The 23,088-nt window shown below is 38.3% G+C and overlaps 1 protein-coding gene across 1 annotated transcript; it reads left to right on the plus strand.

Annotated features, from left to right (window-relative positions):
* Positions 1-1,648: 1,648 nt before the first annotated feature.
* Positions 1,649-21,689, plus strand: LOC109402034 (probable cytochrome P450 4d14). The gene is made up of 5 exons (XM_062856574.1): positions 1,649-1,942; positions 19,900-20,283; positions 20,348-20,417; positions 20,479-20,791; positions 20,853-21,689. The coding sequence occupies exons 1-5, from the start codon at positions 1,786-1,788 to the stop codon at positions 21,435-21,437; spliced, it is 1,509 nt and encodes a 502-aa protein (XP_062712558.1). The 5' UTR covers positions 1,649-1,785; the 3' UTR covers positions 21,438-21,689.
* The last annotated feature ends 1,399 nt before the right edge of the window (positions 21,690-23,088 follow it).

A 23,088-nucleotide genomic window follows, 5' to 3' on the forward strand; every position in this document is an offset into this window, starting at 1 on the left:
GTATAAGTGCTATTTCAATTGAAAGAGTAGTCAATGTTTGGCTTTTCGTATTGGTATTAACAATGATAATTTAAAACCCTTTTCAAGCGTTCAATAAGATTTTTATTCGACTTGCAGTAATTCCTTTACAACAAAGTTGAAGAAGTTTTTTTCTGCTTCTTGTTAAGTTCATGTAAAAATTAGCGCATGCATCTGTATAATGTGTTTTTCACAAGTCAAATAAGCGCTTTCGTTTCATCATACTTTGACTCAGAGTACATGATGAAAAACACGTGGTTTTTACTGAACAACAGCTGAATTATTCTGTTGTTCAGTCGTTAACCATAATTTTGTGCTAATTCACCACTGCTGAATAGGATTCAAAGTCTGATTATTATTAAACCACGGGAAGTTTATGTTTTGATTTGAGCGCTGCAATTCATCATCTCTAGGATGGCGCAGATAGGAAGGCATGCGGCTGGCAATCGACGGGTCTCGAGTTCGAATCTGGACTTAGGTAAATTTATGTGTAGTTATTATTTCACAATATTTGTTCACAGCATTTTTGCTAAAGCTGAATAACAGCTTTACTGTATAGTTGTAAAACGATTTAAAAACAAACAGTTCAGGTGGTACACAACACAATGCTTTATAGTTTCTCCAAAATTGTGTGAACAAAACCCGAACAAAGGTCGTGCCTGAAAATTATCGAAATGTTATTCAGCATCATGCTGAATCAATTCGTCGTAAAGGTGCTTGTAAAATAAGTGATTGTTAGTTGGGTTAACTCTACCTTTATTAGATTTACATTTGTTACATTTGGTCAGTAAGTCGAGGATTGGCGTTAACCCGGGTAGAGGTCAAGTACTGACGATCAAAACGTGATATTGGTTTGATTGAGATAAGAGGTAAAAGTACTGAAAATAATATCTAAAATTTGTTCTTGAACCTTCTGACCAATAGCAAAATTTGATATTTGAATATCAATCAAATAGCTCACTGCTATTGGTTAGATCTTACCAACAGCTAAATGAGCTATGAGGACGATGTTCCAGGAGTAAATTTGAGCTATTGTTTTCAGTACTTTTACCTCTTATCTCAAACAAACAAATATCACTTTCTGATCTCCATATCAAAATAAGTTATTATTGAGCTTTTTTCCTCTGCTCGGGAAGTCAAAAGCTGTAATACATCCTTGTACAAAGTAGTCAGGCATCTACTTAATCGGATTGGTTCTCTGTTACTTAAAATCCCGTGTGTCAATTCATCACGTCCACGCGGTTCTTCTCTTCAAGCCAATAAAGTGTCACCAAATGCAAGCAACTTTGACCCGTGACTGGATTCTCTCGCATTTGCCGGCTTTTATATTTACTGCACGGATTAGCCCCATCGCATCGATCGAGCTTTGCACTTTGTAGAACACAGATTAGATTGAAATCGCCGGTATACAAACAACCCCTTACACAGCAACAACAGCGACAACAACGCCAACGGCGATAATCGAGCGTCGCTTTGTGCTGGTGGCTGATAACCCCCGCGCGAGACGATTTTGGTTTCTATTTTGGATGGTTTAAAAAACAAAATCGCACAAACCCCGAACGCGATAAACGGCCATATAGTTGCGGTTTTAATCAACAAATCGTTGTCAATGCTGGATGGCGAATTTTCGGGCTTGGTTGGCATCCAGCCCAGGAAAAATGTTAGTCTGGAGGCGAGCGTTGGTGGGTACGGATCAAGTGGAAATCCCTGAACGTTGAACTTTTGTGAGTGGGATGTGCCTCGTCGAATTGGATTGAAGCAGTGAAAATGATTGCGCTGATAGTGATTGTTACAGTGCTCGCGTATGTTCTGGGCAATTTCTTCAAGGAAAAACGAAAACTGCAGAAAATTGCCGCTCATTTTGGAGGTCCGAAACCGTTGCCATTGATTGGAAATTTACTGGAGTTCAACACCGACATTCCGGGTGCGTATCAGATACATGTGCGTACGATTGTTCAAGAAATTTCCTAAATAGGATTTTATCTAATTCCCGCAACGACTAATGATGATCGGATTGATTCTTGCACCTCCTCGCCTAACGCCTCATGGCCAATTTGGTATCAAATACTAATAAGATTGAATAATTGTCTCTCGATTTCAGTTTCCGTCTAGTCCACGTCTATTTCGGGCACAACCTGAATTCAATTCTCGGCATACGTCCTACGTGACACAATGCTACACTATGGTGGGATGGACAAAAATTTTGATTTGACCGTAGGTGTTTATTCGAAAAGGCGGTCAAATTCTTCGCAATTCAAATAAAATCATGTGTTCAAAATAGTATTGAGCAAAAAGCTTTTGAATTGAGATGGTCGTAGCTTTAGAATAACGACCAAAATGTTTCAAATAATATTTTTGCCCACTAGATCATAATACGCCCTCACAGTGCAACGGAGAAAGCTTTCTCTGTGGTTGTGAAACACGATGTTTCGTGTGCAGAAAATCCACGCATACGTTTACTTGCATCCTCCTTAGGCGAAGGCAACTTGTGATTCGTTTGATTAATTGAACAGCTTTTGCAGTGAAATCTAACTTTGAGGTGCCACAGAGCTTTTGTGGGGGTGTGAGTGAACTGAAGGTTGGTTCAAAAGTGAATCTGGCGAAGTGAAAATTGAACGGTGATGAAGATCAATTCAGCTAGCTGCTGCTTTGATACGGTTGTTTTCGTCGTACGCAAAACAAGAACATTTTTCAACCCGTAAGTAAAGTGAAACTTTGAGTTCAATAGGCTTCAAAAAGCTCCCCATGACGAAGAGATAAACTGCCGAAAACACATAAGCTCTGCTATCGCTATATATAAAACATAGTTTGAATTTTCTTTGAGGCAATAAATGGATGGACCGATCAACTTGATTTTTGCACGGTTCGAGTCGTCTTTGGCTCGGTTGTGTTCATATATAGAAAAAGTTAAGAAAATCAGCCAATAAATAAGAAAAATTCTAACAGTAGTAAAATTTACATGAGCTGGGAGGAATTTCAAAACGATCGCAATAAAACCATAAGGCAATCTGGCGTTCATCACCCTTCTCTCTCATGCAGCAGCAGAAGATAGCAATTTTTTGTTTAATGTTTTCATAGGAAAACCATTGGCGTAACTAGAGGGGGGGCTGGGGGGCTAGACCCCCCCCCCAGAATCCACCAGCCCCCCCCCCCCAGGAATTTTTCGTGACTTTATGTATAGAAATTAGAAAAAAATCTGAGAGCCACTGTCTTAATGATAAACATAGATCCATAAAAGACATTGATTTGGCACAATATGCGTTTGAATTGATAGTTATTGGAGAATATTCTTAACTTGCCACATTTTACAAGATCATTGTCCAAAATGGACTATGTGATTGACTCTATTAGTTTTGTTTGGAAATATGATACCAGAAATATAAATTATAATTACATATATAAATAGCAATTCTTTGTACGACTTCTTTTTTAAATCGCCGAAAAATGAAATCTTAAGTTTTCACAGGAATTCTTTCTTAGGTATGCCAAAGAAGTTCTGAAATTTCTAGCAGCATCACAGAATAATATTGTTAAATGCTTGGTTAAATGCTTCCTTGTGGAATTCAAGTATCATGTGGAAAAAAACTCTGTTAGAATTTGAAATGGAATACAGCAGAAGTTTTTGGAGCCCAGAGAAAATAGATGTCACATTATAAAAGGCCCATATAGCTGAAGCGTACACGCGAGTGTATTCATTGAAACCATGCTGAAGGTGATTTCTAGTCGATAACTATAAATTTCATTGACTTTCTTCGAGTATTTGCGTGTCTATCAAAAAATGCACAAAAATGTTCATTGAGGAAGTTATAATATTTTTCAACGTTCTCATTAAACTCTAAGCAATTCAGGCGTTATCCTAGTTTAGACGTTACGCCAAAAAGAAGAGAGGGTTGGATTGAGCAGCCTCAGCAAATTGATACCAACTACCTTTTATAACTAAACGTAACACGATGAAATTGGAAATAATAACATTATAAAGCCTGTATCCGCAATAATCGGGACACAGAAATACAGCTGAAACTCTTCAGATTTGTTCATTTCACCTACAAAATTTCAGTTGAGTCGGTGCAGTACTTTTTGTTGTAGCAATGAAAGAGTAGAATGTGTGCCATTGAATTTTGTAGAGCCCCTAGTTTTGCTAGTCAGCGCTGTAACTTTTGAATTTGGCAAAAGAAATAGCTGAAATTTTGAACACAAAGCTCTCAATCTACATTTGTTGCATAGGCAAAATTTCAAAAAATCGATGCGCTATTAACAATTTTATAGTCGAAACATGTATTGGGACTGAACGTGATTTTAGCCCCTCAGACAGCAATAAGTCAGCTACCTTTATTGTTTCGGTTGTACTTTTGAAAGTACTATACCAATAATCATCAAATTTTGCAGGCATAATATATACATAATCAACTACCTTCTGTGAAAATTTCATGGAAATTGGCAGAGAAATTCAAAAGTTATGAATAGGCAAATATTTCACATGAAAAACACGAAAAAATTTCACTAAGATTCACCCCTATCAACACCAGTATTTTGCAAACCAATTGATCAAAGTTGATGAAATTTTGCAAGAAAGTGTCTCTATAAGTATCATAACTGCTAACGAGATTTCATAATTAACATCACAGAACTAAGAACTGTTACGCAAAAGAACCATCTATTATGCGAATGAAAATTGGTCATATTTGTACAAAATGCTTAAAACCATGTCTGTTTGTTTTTCATCCACAATTAAAAGTAATGCATCGATTTTTATAAAATTTGGCACACATAATAAACATGCACCAAAGAGTTCTCAGTCAATTATTTGGCCAATTTTACCGATTCATTACAGAGCTACAGCTGGACTTCTGTGTCCCGATTATTGCGGATACAGGCTCTATTCTTGAAAAGCATTATTGCACTCTTCAGCATTCACGCTGTTGTATTTTGTACATTACGTTAAAAAAAAAAACCTCACCTATCCTATACAAATCAGTGTAGTGCTGGTAGCGGTGATCAATTTCTGGTTTTCCCATATGAACCTCCATACAAACTTCAGACGAGTTTAGCACCGCCCAATTGTGAATTACTTTAGCTGAAAATCAGAACGAACCGAAAGGGTGCCCATCGAACTTTTTGAGATGTAATTATCCCATATAAGCTTGAGGTGTCCTAGTAAGAATCTCGGCAGGGAATCCATGGAGAAATTCTTGAAGAATTTCTTGGAAGTATTTTCGGAGAAAAAATCTGGAATTCCACTGGAGGGATTCCTCGACAGTTCCTGGGAGAATTCCGAAAGAATCTTCTCTGGATAAATTCCTGAAGGATTACCTGGAGAAATGTCCGAAAGCGCTTCTAGCATGTAAGTACTTATATATTTAAAGTTAGTTACAGTGACAGTGTAAGAATCACAGGATATATTTCCGAAAGAATCGCAGGACGACTTTATGAAGAAACTACTGTGCAGGAACTGCAGGGAGTATTCTTGAAGAAATTCATGGATGGATTCCTGAATAAATCTGTGGATGAACTCCTTAAAGATTTCCCGGAGATAATAATGAAAGAATACCTGGATGACTTTTTGGAGAATTTCCTTTCTACTGTATCCCTGAAAAATAATATTGAAGAATTCCAATACAAATCGCTGGAGCAATTCCTCTAGAAATCCTTCAAGAAATTCAAAAAATCTTCAGATAATCCTGGAAAAAAATCTTGGGTGATCCCTTGGAGAAAATGATTGACGGGTTACTGAAATTTTTGAACGAACCCCTGAATAAATTTTTGAAAAGATCCCGAGAGGAATTTCTGAAGGAATCACTATAGGAATTTCTGAAGTAATCCTTGACGGAATTCTTGGAAAACCCCCTAGAGGAATTCCTGGAGTAAAAACTGTAGGAATCCCTGGAGGAATTTCTGAAAGTATCCCTCGAGGAATCCCTGGATGAATTCCTGTAGGAATCCTAAGTAACCGCATCAGGAATCCCTATAAGAATTACTAGAAAAAAAATCTGGATGAATCCATTGAGAAATTTCTGGACGAATTCCTGAAAGAATCCCTAGAGAAATTCTTTGAGAAATCACAGAAGGAATTCTTGGAGAAATCCCTGAAGCAATTCTGGAGGAAATCCTGGAGAATCTACTGGACAAATCCCTGGAGGAATTTTTGAAAGAATAATTGAAGGATTTCTTGGAGGCATCCCTGGACAAATTCCTGGACGAATACCTTGGACAATCCCTGGAAAAATTCCTAGATGAATTTCTGATGAAACCTTTAGAGGAATTCTGGGAGAGCCCTCTAGAAAAAATCCCGGAGTAATCCCCTGGAGGAATTCCCGAATGAATTCCTATAATAATCCCTGGAAGAATTCCTGTATTAATCCGTGGAGGAATTCCTAGAGGAATTCATGCAGGAATATCTGGAGAATTCCTGAAGGAATTCCTGAAGGCAATTCTAAAGGAATTGCTGGGCTAATGCTGAAAAAACCTCTTGAGGAATTCCTAGAAGAAACCTTAGAGAAATTTCTAGAGAAACTCTTGGCAAAATCCCTGGAGGAATCCCTGGAACAATTTCTAGAAAATCCTCTGGAGGAATGCCTGGAGGAATTTCTTGACAAATTCCTGTCGCAAACCTAGGAAGAATTCCTGGCGAAATCCCTAGAAGAGTCCTTGGAGAAACACCTGTGTGATAATTTCCGGAGGAATCCCTTGAGGAGAAATTCTTGGATTATTTCCTGGAGGTAACCATGGAAGAATTTCCGGAGGAATCTTTGGGAAAAAATCCTGGAGGAATTCCTGCATAAATTTCTGAAACAACTTCTGAAGGAATCCTTGGAAGATTTCCAGCAGAAATTGCTGGATGAAATGCTGTAGAAATTTCTGAAAAAAATCGCGGAAGAATTCCTGGACCAATTTCTGAAGAAATTCCTGGATGAATTCCTGAAGAAATACCTGGGGTAGTTCCTGAAGGAATTCTTGGTGGAATTCCTGGAGAAGTCCATCGAGAAGTGCCTGGAGGAATATCTGCAATAATTCCAGGAGAATTGGGGTAATTTCTGAAGGAATTCCAGGAGGAATTCTTGGAGGAATTTCTGGAGGAAATACTAGAGGAATCATCGGAGGAATTCCTGGAGGAATCTATGGAAGAATCCTCATAGGAATCCCTGAAGGAATTCCTGGTGTATTCCTGGGGCAATTTTTGGAGGATCCATGAAAAAAATCCTGGCGGAATCTCTAGAGGAATCCCTGGAGGAGAAATTCTTGATAAAATTTCCGGATGAATCCCTGAAAAATTTCCAGAAGAAATTCCTGAATGGTAAATCCTGGAGGAATTCTTAGTGGAAATCCTGGAGGAGTTCACAGAGAAAGGCTTGGAAGAAATCCTAAAGGAATGCCTGGAGGAATACCTTGAATAATTCCTGGATAAATTCCTGGATAAATTCCTGGAGGAATTTCTGGGGAAATTTTTGAAGGAATCCCTGGATTCCTGAAGAAATCCCTGGGGAAGTTTCTTAAGGAATCCCTGGAGAATTTCCAGGAGAAATTGCTGGAGGAACTGCGATAATTATTTTTGAAGGAATTCCTGTAGGAATTCCTGGGATACTTCTGGAGGAATCCCTATAGAAATCCCTGGAAAAACTCCTAGGGGAATGCCTGGAACATGCCGCCTGTAAGAATATCTGGAGGAATCTCTAGAGAAATTCCTTGAGAAATTTCTAGAGAGGTTCCTGGAGGACTCCCTGCAGAAATTCCATGAGCAATCCCTGAATTAATTCCTGGAGAATTCTCTTAATGACTCACTGGAACAATTGCAGGAGGAATCCCTGGTGGAATTCCTGGAGGAGTCCCTAGAGGAATCTCTAGAGGAATGCCTGGACGAATCCCTGTAGAATTTTTTAGAGGAATCCATGCAAGAATCCTTGAGGAATTTTTGGAGAAATCCCTTGAGCAGTTCCCGGAGGAGTCCCTTGAGCAATTCCCGGAGGAATCCCAGGAAGAGTTCCAGAAGAAAATACAAAGTTTAATTTCTGAGGGAATTCCAGAAGAAGTTTCTGAGGAAATCTCAGTACTGAAGAAATTGCCGAAATTCCTAAGGAAATCCTGAAATCGTGGATTAATTCCTGGAGGAGTTTCCGAAGGAATCCTAAGAAGAGTTCTTGCAGGCATTTTTCAAATAATCCCGGAAGTTGTTCCTGAAAGAATTGTAGAGGGAATTCGCGGGTGATTCCCTGCAGGAATTCTTGGAGAAATTTCTGAAGAAACCCCATGAGGAATTCCTTAGGGAATCTCAGGAAAGCTTTCTTAGCGAATTCCTGGTAGCATTTTTGTAGGAATCCCTGGAAAAAAAAATCTGAAGAAATCCGTGTCTGTAGTAATTTCTGGGCGAATTTTTGAAGGAATACTTGTATGGACGCCTATTGAATTTTTTGTACTAATGTTTTAAGCAATTTCTGGATTATTTTTAAATAATTGCTAGTATAATTTTCTGAAAGATTTTTTATCAATAAATTCCTGCAAAAATACTTCGCATCATTACAGATGGAATTATTGGAGCAATCTCTAGCGGAATTCCGGAAGGAATATATGGAGAAATCCCTGTAGATATCTCTGAAGGAATACCTGCAGAAACCTCAAAGAGGAGGAACCACTGAATATATCCCAGGACAAATCCTCGAAGATATATGAATTCTCGAAGGAATCTCTTGAGGAATCCATGATGGAATCGCTGCAACAAGCTATGGAAGAAAATCCTGGAGGAATTATTTATACTCATATAGTTTACGAAACTATGAACAAATCTAAAACAGTCATTTTGATTCCTCAAAACTGCAATGCCGATTTGCATATTCACATATCTGGCGCCCATCCCGCTTAAAAGTCATTATAAGTCAGGCCCCCCCTGGGCCCCCTCCAGAAAAAAATCCTAGGTACGCCAATGAGGAAAACGTTTCCCTATGAAAACAAACCTATCCTCCTCGGGAGCCAAAAAGAGAAAGGTGATTGAACGTCAGATAGCCTTATTCTAGAGTGCGGTGCAAAAATGAGCTCGCAATTGTCAAATACAAATTGACAATATCACGTGTACCGGGACAGCTAGTTATTTATATAGTTGGTAGCCCACAGTGGTCATGGTGGCTGAATGGCAGTATGCCGAATCGTTATAGACGAATTTTACGCCAACTCATCCAGTGGTTGGCAGAACCCTATCAGAATTCAATGAAACTTTGTGGGTATGAAGACTTTGTATTTTGAAGCAACTTTGTGTAAATACTTGTTTTTTTTTTTAAATTTATGTACCCTAATATTTGATAAGTGGAAAAGTTTTTTGACCGATTTTTTTAATCAGTGTAGCTCAAGAACGGTAAGACCTAGAAAAAAGTGATGTAGACTTTTAGAAAATTGTCTGAACTTTCATGTAAAAAAAAAAATGAAAAATCGGTTCTTACACACTAAAAATAAGTATTGAAAATTATAAAATAAATTTGCAAAAACTGACCATTTTTTAAATCAACGACATTTTTTCGGAAGAAAAACAACATAATTGTCTAAAAGTTCGCCATTTTTTTCCTGGGAGTGATATGAGTTACCACAAAAGTTCAGCTTATTGAACGCAGTGGCTTAATTTCCCCAACAGTGGGGAGGAAAAAACAGAGGTGAGTTACTGAGTTGGTGAGTCAGTATGTTTGGTGAGTGAGTTCATGTAAATGTTAATGATTTGGTGAGTGAGAGTTGATGAATGAGTGATTTGAGAAGTGAATGATGTACAGTGTATCAAACAATTGTCCGTACAGCAAATTTTTTGTCAAAATAATTTTCCATTCAAATGTTAATAACTTTTTTATGCGTCAATCAGAAACGCTGAAATTTTGACCAATCATGAATAAAATATTAAAGCTCCATTAGTAAAATTTTGAGCAAGATCGAATAAGTTTTCTGAAAGTTATAGAACATTATATCTCAATATGTACTCGATGAAATTTTTACAATTTTTTTTTGTGTTACATCTTAAACCTAAGGCTTTCATAGGCAGCCATGTTTGGGGTTTTATATTCACTACAAAAAATATGAAAGGGAACGTCCATAAATTACGTCACGCTCTTAGGGGGGAGGGGGGGTTCAGTGAAGTGTGACAACCCATACAAAAATTTCAGAGGTCTCATACAAAAAGTGTGACATAGGGGGGAGGGGGGGTTGAAAATGGGCATTTTTTGCGTGACGTAATTTATGGACGCTCCCGCGTATGTAGTTGACAATGTTTTAAAATTTACCATATTTTGCACATATAATCTGCCAAACGTTTTCCACCAATAAAAGTGCATTAACTGAACGAAAAATCCATAGGACCTACTCTTCATATGTTCATATGTTTAGTAGGTCCTGTATAAAAATATATCATTAAGAGAGTTTAAAAAAGTTGAAAACACTTGGCATTTTTATTGATCAAAATATGACAAATTTCCAAATGACACTCTAAACATATACATATTTTTCATATTTTTTGTAGTGAATATAAAACCTTAAACGAAGCTGCATATCAAAGCCTTAGGTATAAGCTGTAACACGAAAAATATTGAAAAAGTTTCATCATGTACATATTGAGATATAATGTTTTAAAAATGTATTCAAAAAATTTATAAGTTTTACTAAAAATTCTATAACTTTCAGAAAACTTATTCGATCTCGCTCAAAATTTTATCAATGGAGGTTTAATATATGGGTTAATTGGTCAAAATTTCAGCGTCTTTGATTGACGTATAAAAAAGTTATAATCATTTTAATGAAAAATTATTTAGACCAAAAAATTGCTGTACGGACAATTGTTTGATACACTGTAATTAGTAAGTGAGTTGGTGAGTAAATAAATTGAAGAGTGAGCATCCAAGTCAGTGAATTGAAGATTAAGTGGCCTGGCGAGTGAGGTTTTATGAGTGAGTGGGTTGATGAGTAGGTTATTCAGTTGAAGTGCGAGTGACTTGATAAGTCCGACAATGAGTGTGTAAATAAAGTGGTATCATTCACGCATACATGTTTACACATTAATTTACTCACTGATTTAGTCATTTACTCACACTTCCACTCACTCATTCACAAACTCACTCGCTCATCCATTTACTCACTTACCAACTCACTCGCTCATTAACTTACATCGCTCACTTACTTACTAACTCACTCATTAACTCACACATTCACACACCAACAGGCTCACTCACTCACTAATTTACTAACTCACCAACTTACTAGCTCACTCATTTGCTCAATAGCTCACTTGCTCACCTGTCCACTAACTTATCGACTGTTTCATTAATCAACCCTCTCAATTACTCACTACATCACTTACTAACCCATTCACTCATTGAATGATTAACTGACTAACTCACTTACTCATTTATACACAGATTCACTCATCAACAGGCTCAACATCTAACTAACTCACTCGCGCACTCTCTCACTTGCTCATTAACTTACTTATTTCTCTACATCACTTACTAATCCATTAAATCACTCATTAACTCACTTTCTCATAATTACCCTCACTTACTCATTTACTCACTAACAGGCTCTAACTCATTCACTAGCGCACTAACAGGCTCACTAATCCACTAAATAACTAGCTCACTCACTAATTCACTAGTTCATTCATCAACATATCATTTATTCATTATTCCATCACTTTATCACTAATTGACTAGCCCGTGTAACTGTCAGCTCAGAATAGCACTACGGACCCTCTGTTCCGTACCTTCCGTGACCTTTAACCCATTAACGCCCAGTGATCTACGAAAATCTAAACTGCTGTATCTCGAGAATCAGATCACATAGAAGAATTTCATCTACGACAAAGTTGATCAGAACATCAAGAGCTGTCCGAAAGTGAACTTGTTGATTCTAGGTTCATCCGCTAGGTGACGCTAGTGAGTCTTAGAAATTCTAAACTTCTGTTTCTCGAGAATCAGACCACATAAAAGAAAATCGGATTCTATAGCTATCCGATAAGACAGCATCCATTTATTACGTAGCGCTGAAATCGACATTTTCTGACCCACCCCCTCTCCTCTCCGTTACGCCTTTTTGCATGAAATTCCTAAACTTTTTGTATGAGCCGGATCGCTCGACCGTACTTTCCCCCTTCCGTAGAGCGTTACGTAATTTGTAAACGCCGCCTGATGCACTAGTTGATTCTAGGTGTATCCGCTAGCTGGTGCTAGCGTATCTTCCGAATCAGACCACATAGATGAATTTGGTCCTCGGCGAAGTTGATGAGAACATCAAGAGCTATCCGGTAATGAACTAGTTAAATCTAAGTTTATCCGCTACGTGGTGCTAGTTAGTCTTAGAAATTCTAATCTACTGTATCTCTAGAATTGGACCACAAAGAAGAATTTCGTCTTCAGTAAAGATGATCAGGACATCAACAACTATCAGATAATGAACTCGTTGAGTCTAGGTACAGGGGATGGCCAAAATGTTTGGGATAGGCAACTTTTTTTTCTCTCATAAAAAAGTTCAACATGCAATAACTTTTCATAGAGTGCATCAAAAAATCTGAAATTTTGACTGTTTGTCAACCTAGTATATGTGCATCTTTGGTACAAATTTGGGCAGGATTGATTAATGTTTCACAAAGATAGAACCGTTTGGGTAAAACACTATTTTTTGGACAACTCATTTTTGAACTGTCATATCTCGGAATCCAGTGAACCGAATTGAATGAAAATTTGAACGTACACTAACAATGTGTAAATGCTTCACAAACTATTAAAACATAGGTACTTTTTAAACGTTGAAAAAAGTTATCATGGATTGATACTTTTTAGATTTTTCTCGAAAAAATGTATTTTTTTACATCAATGTCAATAAATATTAGTGTTGATATCCAAAGATTTTCCACTTCTGTTCTCAAGTAATCTCTAATCAGATATATTAGAGCCTATTTAGATTAAAGGAAGAACACATTTAATAATTTTTGTGTGGTATTGTAAATTTGACTTATTTTCCTCTATATGGGTAGAAATTTAACCCGTAACGTGGGTAGATCACCTTGGAATGGTGCGTTACGGTGTAAGATCTACCATTTCAAGTTTTGATCTTGCTATTTTCCAGCCTGGTTCATTTAAATGCAGGAACATTCCAGGATCAAGATTTGGTGTACTTTTTTACACTATTTATTTATTTATTTATTTTATTTTATTTATTTTTCACTGCTAATATACCGTTTGTTTCAGAGGGATGGATGTAAATTTAAACTATATATAAATAACAATCTACAAAAATATAACAGTGGAGAACGTATCACAATTTAATACTTTTTTCTATTTCAGATTTACAAGCAGGCAATCAGCGATCAAAACGGCGAAGTATCTCTTTCTTTAGAAAGGTCAAGATTACCGTACGATACAGTGACAAGTAGACCACGTTTTCCGCGTCGATTTATTCGTGCCGAGTTCCATAATTTCGATATCTTTTTCGAATATTTACGATAATGTATTTCTGTTCATCACACCTTCAACTTATATTACGCGTTGCGAACATTCGCGGATAATAAATATGTACAACGGTTTTATCTTTTTATCCCAATCTTATTAACACGGGAACGCGAAAAAAAAGTAATACAAGAACATAGATGAAACTTAAAAGCAACGATTCTAGTTGTTTAGTTGTCCAGTTTTCTCGTAAAGCTACGGCGCGGTTTCGGTTTTTCAGCATTGGCAGTAATACTAAACGGAATTGCATACAGTTTATTTTCTGACTGAGAAACGATAAGCTTAAAACGTGCGTTATTACGAGTGGATCCGACATAAGCGTGGTTTAAAAAATATTCATACCTGGTATAAAATTAAATTTAATTCACAAACATACAATAAAATTATTGTATTCTTCCGACAGCCGGCTGGCGGAAGACTAAATCATATCAAGGGTTGCATAGCTCACATCACTTACCAATGTGAATCCAGATCTATGTAACTTTCTATCCCTTCCCTTCCCACTAACAAACGTCCTTCCTGTGACAACCGTGGGGATGCGGAGGTACACACGGTCTCTAGTAGCAACGGATGTCACACCAACATTCCTTCCCTTCCCCGATGACCGTAAGGACGTGGCCGGCGCCGGTACTGACAATATAAAGTTTTGAACCTTCAAAATTGCACATTGAGGATGGAAAGCTACACCCAGGCCCCATCCATTTGGTTCCCTGTGCAATGTTGACTGTTCTGGTCAGTAACGGAGTAGCAACTACGAATTGTACGGTCATCTCATGCTCATGCTCATGCTCATGCTCTATATGGGTAAAAATTTCAACCCGGTATAACTTAATTCGCCGAGAGAAAATATTGCATTTTATAACGTCGTATTAAGTTTCAATATATTGTTGATAAACGATAAAAAATTCATTCAATTCGGTTCACTGGTTTCCGAGATATGACGATTCAAAAATTAGTTTTCGAAAAGATAGTGTTTTACCCGAACGGTTCTAACTTCGCGAAAAATTAATCAATCGAGCCCAAATTTGTAATAATGATGCACATATAATAGGTTGACAAACAGTCAAAATATGAGATGTTTCGATGCACTCCATGAAATGTTACAGCATGTTGATTTTTTTTTTGTGAAAAAAAGTTGCCTATCCCAAACATTTTGGCCATCCCCTGTATATCCGCTAGGTGGCGTTAGTGATTTTTAGAAATTTTAAACTGCCGTATCTCAAGAATCGGACCACATAGAAGAATTTAGTCTTCAGCAAAATTGATCAGAACATCAAGAGCTAACCGATAGTGAACTTGTTGATTCTTGGTTTATCCGCTATGTGCTCTTAACATTTCTAATCTTCTGTATCTCGCCCATATAATATAATTTCGTCTTTGGAAAAATGATCGGGGCATTAAGAGCTATCCGATAATAAGCTTGTTGGTTTTAAATATATCCGCTAGGTGGTACTAGTAAGTAGTAGCAATTCTAAACTGTTGTATCACGAGAATCAGACCACATAGAAGAATCTCGTCTTCGGTAAAGTTGATCAGGACATTAAAAGATATCCGATAATGTGCTATTCATAAACTACGTAGGCTTTTTCCACACACATTTTTTTTTTTAAATTTTTGTAAAGACGAAAGGGGGAAGAGGGGCTGAAATGACCACAACATGGTCATCATCATGGATCATGAATGGTCACAAATGAACTAGTTGATTCTGAATGCATTTGCTCGGTAGCGCTAGTAGGAAGTTCTAAACTTCTGTAGCTCGAGAATCAGACCACACAGAAGAATTTGGTTTTAGGCAAAATTTATAAGGACATCAAGAGTTATTCGATGATAAGTTATTTGGCGCCAAAAGGTCTTAGAAAATAGGTTAATAGAATTTTATTTTCGGCAAAGTTGACCAGAATATCAAAAGCAATCCAATGATGAATTAATTGATTCGATAAGTGCCTCTACTGAGAATTAGAAATTGTATACTTTTGTGTCTCGAGAACTTTTCAGGGCCTGCTGACATATGGATCTTATCTCCCAAGGACGTGGTTGGCTTCATAAAGCTAGTTTCGCCAGAATGGGGGAGTCACATACTGTAACTCAGGATCTCTATTCATCAATAATAGATGGTCTTGAGTTCAATCGATACCAAGGTATCTCAGTGACAAACATGTTACTGAGATAACTTGCGTACCTCACAGCAAAAGGGTATATCACAATAGTTCTAAAATCTGGACGCAGTAATTTTCACCCGACAAACGAGAGAGAAGTACAGTGGATTATGTAACACTTTAACGTAGTGGTAAATGCTATTATCACAAGTGTAGACCTGAAGCTATGGTCTTCGGAGTAGTGATGTTGATCTGGAATATCTCAAAACTATCATAACAGATTACAGTCTAATGTTCATTGTGAGACTAACTACTGTTACTATCAAGAGTTAGATTTCAGGATAGTTTGACGACCCTCAATGTCCCAAAGGTTCATAAAAATATATAGTAGACTTTAGGTTGGTCCAGTCATCGCTATTGATTATGAAACGTTACTCAGTATGTCAAATATAGCTGATGTTACGAGTGTAGACCTGAAGTTCTGAACTCATGGATAGTTTGGCTGACCTGGAACATTCCCATAGTGTCTCTAAATGACATTTCAGATTTCAAGAGCTTCATGGATCTCAGCAGAAAACACAAAGTTTTTCTTGTAGATTGAATGTGAATGTCCCAAATGTTTATAATAAAAAAGTAGACTTCAGATTGTTCCAGTAACTGCGGTTGATTATGCAGCGTTACTCAGTATAACAGATATGGATACTGTTACGAGTGTAGACCCGAAGTCCTGAACTCCATGGAAGTTTGGCTGACCTGGAATATTCCTTTAGTGTCTCTAAATGTCATTTTAGATTTCAAGGGCTTCGCGAATCCCAGCAGGTTATGCAATACTATTATTTATGGCGAAAACACATAAAGTTATTCTTGTAAATTTGCAGGACTTCATTATAGAACAGTTTGGACGAACCTGAATGTCCCAAAGGTTTATAATAAGCTCTTAGACTTCAGATTGGTCCAGTAACTGCGGATGATTATGTAGCGTTTCTCAGTATAACAGATATGGATACTGTTACGAGTGTAGACCTGAAGTCCTGAACTCCAAGGTAGTTTGGCTGACCTGGAATATCCCTGTAGTGTCTCTGAATGACATCTGAGATTTCAAGAGCTTCGCGAACCCCAGTAGATTATACAATACTATTATATATGGTGAAAACACATAAAATTATTCTTGTAGATTTGAAGGACTTTATTATAGAACAGTTTGGACGACCCTAGATGTCCCAAAGGTTTATAATAAGCTCTTAGACTTCAGATTGCTGCAGTAACTGCGATTGATTACATAGCGTTTCTCAGTTTAACAGATATGGATACTGTTACGAGTGTAGACCTGAAGTCCTGAACTCCAAGGTAGTTTGGCTGACCTGGAATATCCCGATAGCGTCTATAAATCTGGAGCAACATTTGAAAAGGGCCCAAGAGGTCTTGTGTCTTTTTTCTAAAACGCTCCGTAGGGCATAACAGCAGCCCGCCCACGCAAATGAACACCGTTACCCGAAAGATCGATGTTTGCTCTATCTGATAACGGTCTTAGTTTTTGTGAATAAGCTGAGGCGGGCTCAGGAGCGACGTGTGAAGTCATTGTTTACCAATGCTTGTATGCCCTTTTCAAATGTTGCTCCAGAAATGACGTTGTAAATATCAAGAGCTTCACGGATCCCAGTATCTTATGCAATGCTATTAGTTGTGGCGGAAATACATAAAATTATTCTTGTAGATTTGAAGGACTTCACTACAGGACAGTTTGGAACACCTAGAACATCCCAGAATATAAAACACCTTTTGATATTATTTATGAAGGCTAAATGGATACATATAAACGAAACCCACACCCAAGTTTAGCTTTTAGAACAACTGGTATGTCAATTATTTCGTTTTATTAAATTTCATGGTGTTCAGGATGTTCTACACACTTAATTTTGAATACCGTGTTCGATAATTTTTTGACGAAATTAGAACAGCTGAATACAGTTATAATGGATTGTTTACCTTTTGCACCCGTTTTTGACAGTTGGTGTACTGAGCCTCAGTAAAATCGATTACCGAAACTACCGAAATCGTACTGCTGTTCTATTTTCGTCAAAACCCGAGCAGAAGAAAAAAAAACTCAATCAAAGTATATTTTGATATGGAGATCAAAAAGTGATATTGGTTTGTTTGATATAAGAGGTAAAAGTACTGGAAATAATAGCTAAAATTTACTCCTCGACCAACATCATCATAACAAATTTAGCTCTTTTGAGAGCTAACCAATAGCAGCGAGCTATTCGGTTGATCTTCAAATAGCAAATTTTGCTATTGGTCAGACGTCCTAGGAACATTTTTTTGCTATTATTTTCAGTACTTTTACCTCTTAAATCAATCAAACCAATAGCACGTTTTGATCGTCAGTACTTGACCTCTGCCCGGGAAAAGTACCGAATAGGCAATTCAGGATTGAGTGTGTAGGTTATCAATGAAGTCCCAAATACAAATATCCCAATTTTTCCCTAATCGAGGACTCAATTTGCAACAACTTTGCCGAAGACAGTATTCTGTTTTATCGAATGGGTGAGTTTATACAGCCGTTTCTATGTTGGGGTCATATATGACCCCTCCGGCTCCAAAGGGTTAAATCTATCAAATTCGAATTGGTAAAACGAAATATTTTGCATGAGTCGTTAATTTAGACGTTAATTGACTAATTTACCTGTTGATTGCTTTAAAAAAATAATTCCATGCTCAATGGCTTGCAGTCAAAAAAGTCCAAAATCGCATATTTTACCCTATACATTGAAGTATAGCTCAAAATGGTGACGTGCTGGAGCAAATCTGAGCCCGGATTCGGAATCAGCGGCCCAAAACCTGTCAGAGACACAAAAGTTTGCACTTGAGACAGACCAAAAGTTATTTGTTTTTACGCTGTGTTATTCGGCCTCATATCAATTCAGCCTTATGTCCCTGCATCATAATTGATTGATTGCATTATTTGTTAAAATGTTGCTATTTGTAAACCGTGTAACCGCTTAACCCTTAAGCCTGGAGCACATAGCGTCCGTTCCGTCGAGGTTTGCGTTTTTTTGACAGTTTTCCCATGGGAAATGTGTCAAACTACTGTCACGCACACGCAAACGTATGCATTGTGCGGGGCACTTTAGGTCAAGTAACACTCCTTAGTGGTAACTTTATCAGCTTTCTCTTCTTTTTAATGTTCTAACTAGCTTATACTGTTATAACAGAAATCAAAACAGTTCTCATTTTTGTATCACAGGCTTTTCCATGTATTTATCAAATATAGTACTGCAATTTTTCGACAGGCCTTTATGATGACAGCGATATTTTGTTTTTTTTTTCATTTTCTCGGTTTTGGTTTTCCTGTCATGAGCCATTTTACGAAGTGACAACAATGTTGATGATGATATTGATTTTCACGGGTTATTGGACGCTACCTCCTGTCAAAATTCATTCATAAAATCGGCTCGTAAAATGGACTATTGTTGCTTTCCGATCAGCAACACGGGAGCGAAATGAAATAGGTACTCACACTCGCACGCAGCGCGCTGAAAGCGAGAGCTGACAGGGCTAAATTTCCATTCAATTTTCTGTAGTTGAGTGTTTTCACCCGTGGTAGCGTATAGGGCACTCACTCTCACAAGCCACCGCTTGAGACGAATGGCCTGTGGGCATGAGTAGTGTGTGGATGATTGGGAATTGACCTTGTTGGGCCGCTCACGAATGGAGCTCTCGGACTCTGTCAGTTCTCACATCGAGGAACTGAAACGACCGCCGCAGTCATTCATTTTCGGCTGAAAAACAGGCACTGAGACTGATATTTAGCAGGCCTGCAGCTTATATTTGAATCAAATATAAGCTGTTATTTTAAATCAGATATTAATCGTTCTTCTCTTCAAAGGCTGTTCTTTCATAAATATGATGCATTATACTTATTTTGGAATAACAACTGCTATACTAATATTATCGAAGAATTTTCCTTCTTTCATACGTAGGCTGTTCTTTCATAGTATACTCATACAAAAATTGAATTGTTGATATGAGACATTCCATATTTCATTTACCGGTTTTATATTTGAATCTTAAATTTTATCATAATGTAGTCTCTTGATCAGTTCAATTTTTCTCTCTTCCCGGAAAATCGTTAATCCCACGAAACGGAACATTCCGCCAAATGGTTTTTGATAAAATGGTGCATTCCGCGAAATAGTTCATTCCGTCAAATATCATTCCGCGAAATGTTACACCGCAAAAAGGAATTCCGCGAAATGGTTTTTGGCGAAATGCTATACAACCGTAAACTTATATCTTCTTATGCCAATAAATAATTTTGCTTTCAGGAATTTTCGAAAAAGGGATTCACCTGATCAAGAAGCATGGGCCCAATGTTTTCCTTTGGGGCCTCCTGAACGAGAACATCCTGATCCTGGGCGACACAAAACTAGTCGAAAAGGTCCTTCTGGCGAAGCAGACACAGAAATCACTACTGTACACCTTCTTGAACAGCTGGCTACGTACCGGACTACTTCTATCCAGTGGCGAGAAATGGTTCCAAAGGCGGCGGATCATCACTCCGACATTTCACTTCAAAATTCTGGAACAGTTTGTGACGGTGTTCAACCGCGAGGCGGAAACCATGGTTGATCTGATGAGAAAACATGTCGGCGGGAAGGAGTTCGACGTTTATTCGTATGTGACACTGATGGCACTGGATAGCGTTTGCGGTAGGGTTTCGGGGAAGATACAAGAGATGGTGGTATTCATGACTGACAATAATGTTCCTTCCAGAAACTTCAATGGGAACGACGGTGAATGCTCAGCACGATCCCGACAATCGCTACGTGCGGAACGTGAAACGGTAAATCTCAACAACGTGGGTTGATAGTTCAGTGCAAGACTTCAATAAATTTGTGTTTCAGAATGTCTGTCCTATTCCTGTTGCGGGTTGTTAGCCCACTTGCTGGTCGTCCGGAGATATACACCGTTGTGCATCCCAATGCCTATGAGCAAAGGAAAATCGTTCGGGAGCTACACGAATTCACCGACAACGTGATTACCAACCGAAGAAAACAGCTGCAGTCCGAACAAACGTTGGATATCAATCGGAACGTAGAGGGTGTGTACACCAAACAGAAGATGACTTTCTTGGATTTGTTGCTGAATGTCACGATCGATGGTAAACCGTTGAGCGATGAGGACATTCGAGAGGAGGTTGATACCTTTATGTTTGAGGTTTGTGACAGTCGTTAGAGTTCTGAACTTCCAACTCAATCAATTTGTTCATCAATTTCAGGGTCACGATACCACCACCAGTGGCATATCCTTTACCATCTACCAATTAGCGTTGAACCCCCATGTTCAAGATAAAATCTACGAGGAGATTGTAGCCGTTCTAGGGAAGAATCACAAATCGATTGAACTAACGTACCAGTTATTACAAGAGTTCAAATACCTGGAGATGGCGATCAAGGAAGGTTTGCGCCTATTCCCTTCCGTCCCATTCATTGGACGCAATCTGGTGGAGGATATCGAACTGGATGGCATCACGCTACCTGCCGGGCAGGACATTCTGATCCCGATCTACATGATCCACCGCAATCCGGAGGTGTACCCCGACCCAGAGCGGTACGATCCGGAGCGCTTTTCGGACAGTGCCGAGTCCAAGCGGGGTCCGTACGACTACATTCCGTTCAGTGCTGGCGCACGAAATTGTATCGGACAACGGTTTGCCATGTTGGAGATGAAAACAGCGCTGATCAAACTGATCAGCAACTATCGCATTTTACCGGGTGAATCGCTGAGAGAATTGCGCGTGAAGACGGATTTGGTTATTAGACCCGATGCAGGTGTTCCTATTCGGTTGGTAGATCGAGTGTAACTGGTCGAAGGGATTTGCATGCGTCGGTACTTGAGTTATATAAGTTAGACTGTTTTTAAATAGTTGGCAGTACTTGTAATTAACTATATTCAATAAGTTAAGGATAAGGATATACGGGAAAAAACATTTCTCAGACCGTAATTAAATCAATTAGACACACTTATGTCATTTTTTTTAAAGATGTATCATCATTATCATCCCCATCATCAACATTATCACCGTAGCATGAGGTATGAAAAATCTCACCGTCCATGGTACATATTGAGAAATTTACAGGAAAAATCCTTTCAAGTTTAGCGGAAGGTGACACAGCCCCAGTAAGTTTTGATTGATGTTGGCTGTAATTAGTGACGAGCGGATGAGCGCATCCATTTATACCGGTGCCGTCGGTCAGCTCCCAAGCCAAGGGCCAGGGTAAGTTCAAGAAAAGTGTAAAAAGGTACAGATTTAACGCAAAGCGCCGCACCGCCCCCTCCTTGCTGGGTGTAAAACTTCAAGCTGAGCAATTTGCGGTGAGACACGGGTGTGTCACCCCTCAGTTTATGTTGTTACAGCTTTGGTGTCCTATTTTAATGAGATCTAATTGGTACTTCCTGTTCTAAGAGGCTCAATTACGCTCGCAGTAAATAATGCACATGAGCTCTAATTAATATCTTCCTGGGAAATCTTTTGAGGTGGCAAATTTGATAACGAGACAGAAGTAGGAGATGGGCAATAGAAGCATATCGATACAATAGGAAATTATCAGCTTTCAAATCGATAAGGCCTGTAGTACACAGGGTCAAATATTTGACAAGGAAAGTACTCAAGAATAAAGTGACCAGATATATAGCGCATTTAGTTCACCACTGGACTATCGCACTACACACTTAGAAATTCAGAAATTTGCACGAAACGGAATCACCAAAGGACGTAAACATTTTCAAGACTAAATCATATATTGGACTCAGTTTTACGCGCATCATGTAAATGCTGGTTGGTTGCGTTAGATGCTAATAAATCCGTTTCACCAGAAACGTAGAATCAGTATCACGTTCATCTGCCACATTCTAACTCGGCGAGACAGCCGAGTGTTTAGAGATGTGGCTCACGATCAGCACATCCGGTGTTCGAATCCATGCATGACAATATTTTACTTTTCTCTGTTTTAAAATAAGTTTGATTTTGGGGTGTCTTGAGAGACATAAATGTACATGTTTCAACCTCTTAATTTATGTTCTTGAAGATGCTCGTATATGTCAGGTTCAGGACACTTTAAATTACATGATATTTTCTAGGTGTGTAGTTTTCAAGAGTGCTAAAACGCAAATAAAAGTGCGCGATTGCATCCAATCGACTCGGTGCCTTCAGCGCACTTAAAAAAACACGGACACGTTTAAGGACAGGCTTGTTAGAATCCCAAAAAAAAAAAAAAATGTGGAGCGGACCTGGTGTGATGGTTAGAACACTTAGACTATCACGCCGAGGACCTGGGATCGAATCCCACTCCCGACAAACTCACCAAATGTGAGTTCTTCCTTCGGAAGGGAAGTAAAGCGTGGGTCCCGAGATGAACTAGCCTAGGGCTAAAAATCTCGTTAATACAGATAAAAAAAAAGAATCCCAAAATGGCCGCCACAATGGCCGACTTTGGTACCTACTCACGATTTCG

Source organism: Aedes albopictus, chromosome 3 (assembly GCF_035046485.1).
Source record: "Aedes albopictus strain Foshan chromosome 3, AalbF5, whole genome shotgun sequence".
NCBI classification, from domain to species: Eukaryota; Metazoa; Arthropoda; class Insecta; order Diptera; family Culicidae; genus Aedes; species Aedes albopictus.

Bases quoted from the DNA above. Each gene is read 5' to 3' on its own strand.
- LOC109402034 (XM_062856574.1), top strand. From the start codon at position 1,786: ATGATTGCGCTGATAGTGATTGTTACAGTGCTCGCGTATGTTCTGGGC. The intron at 1,943-19,899 runs GTGCGTATCAGA...TTTTGCTTTCAG, and splicing joins GTTCAACACCGACATTCCGG to GAATTTTCGAAAAAGGGATT. The intron at 20,418-20,478 runs GTAAATCTCAAC...TTTGTGTTTCAG, and splicing joins TACGTGCGGAACGTGAAACG to AATGTCTGTCCTATTCCTGT.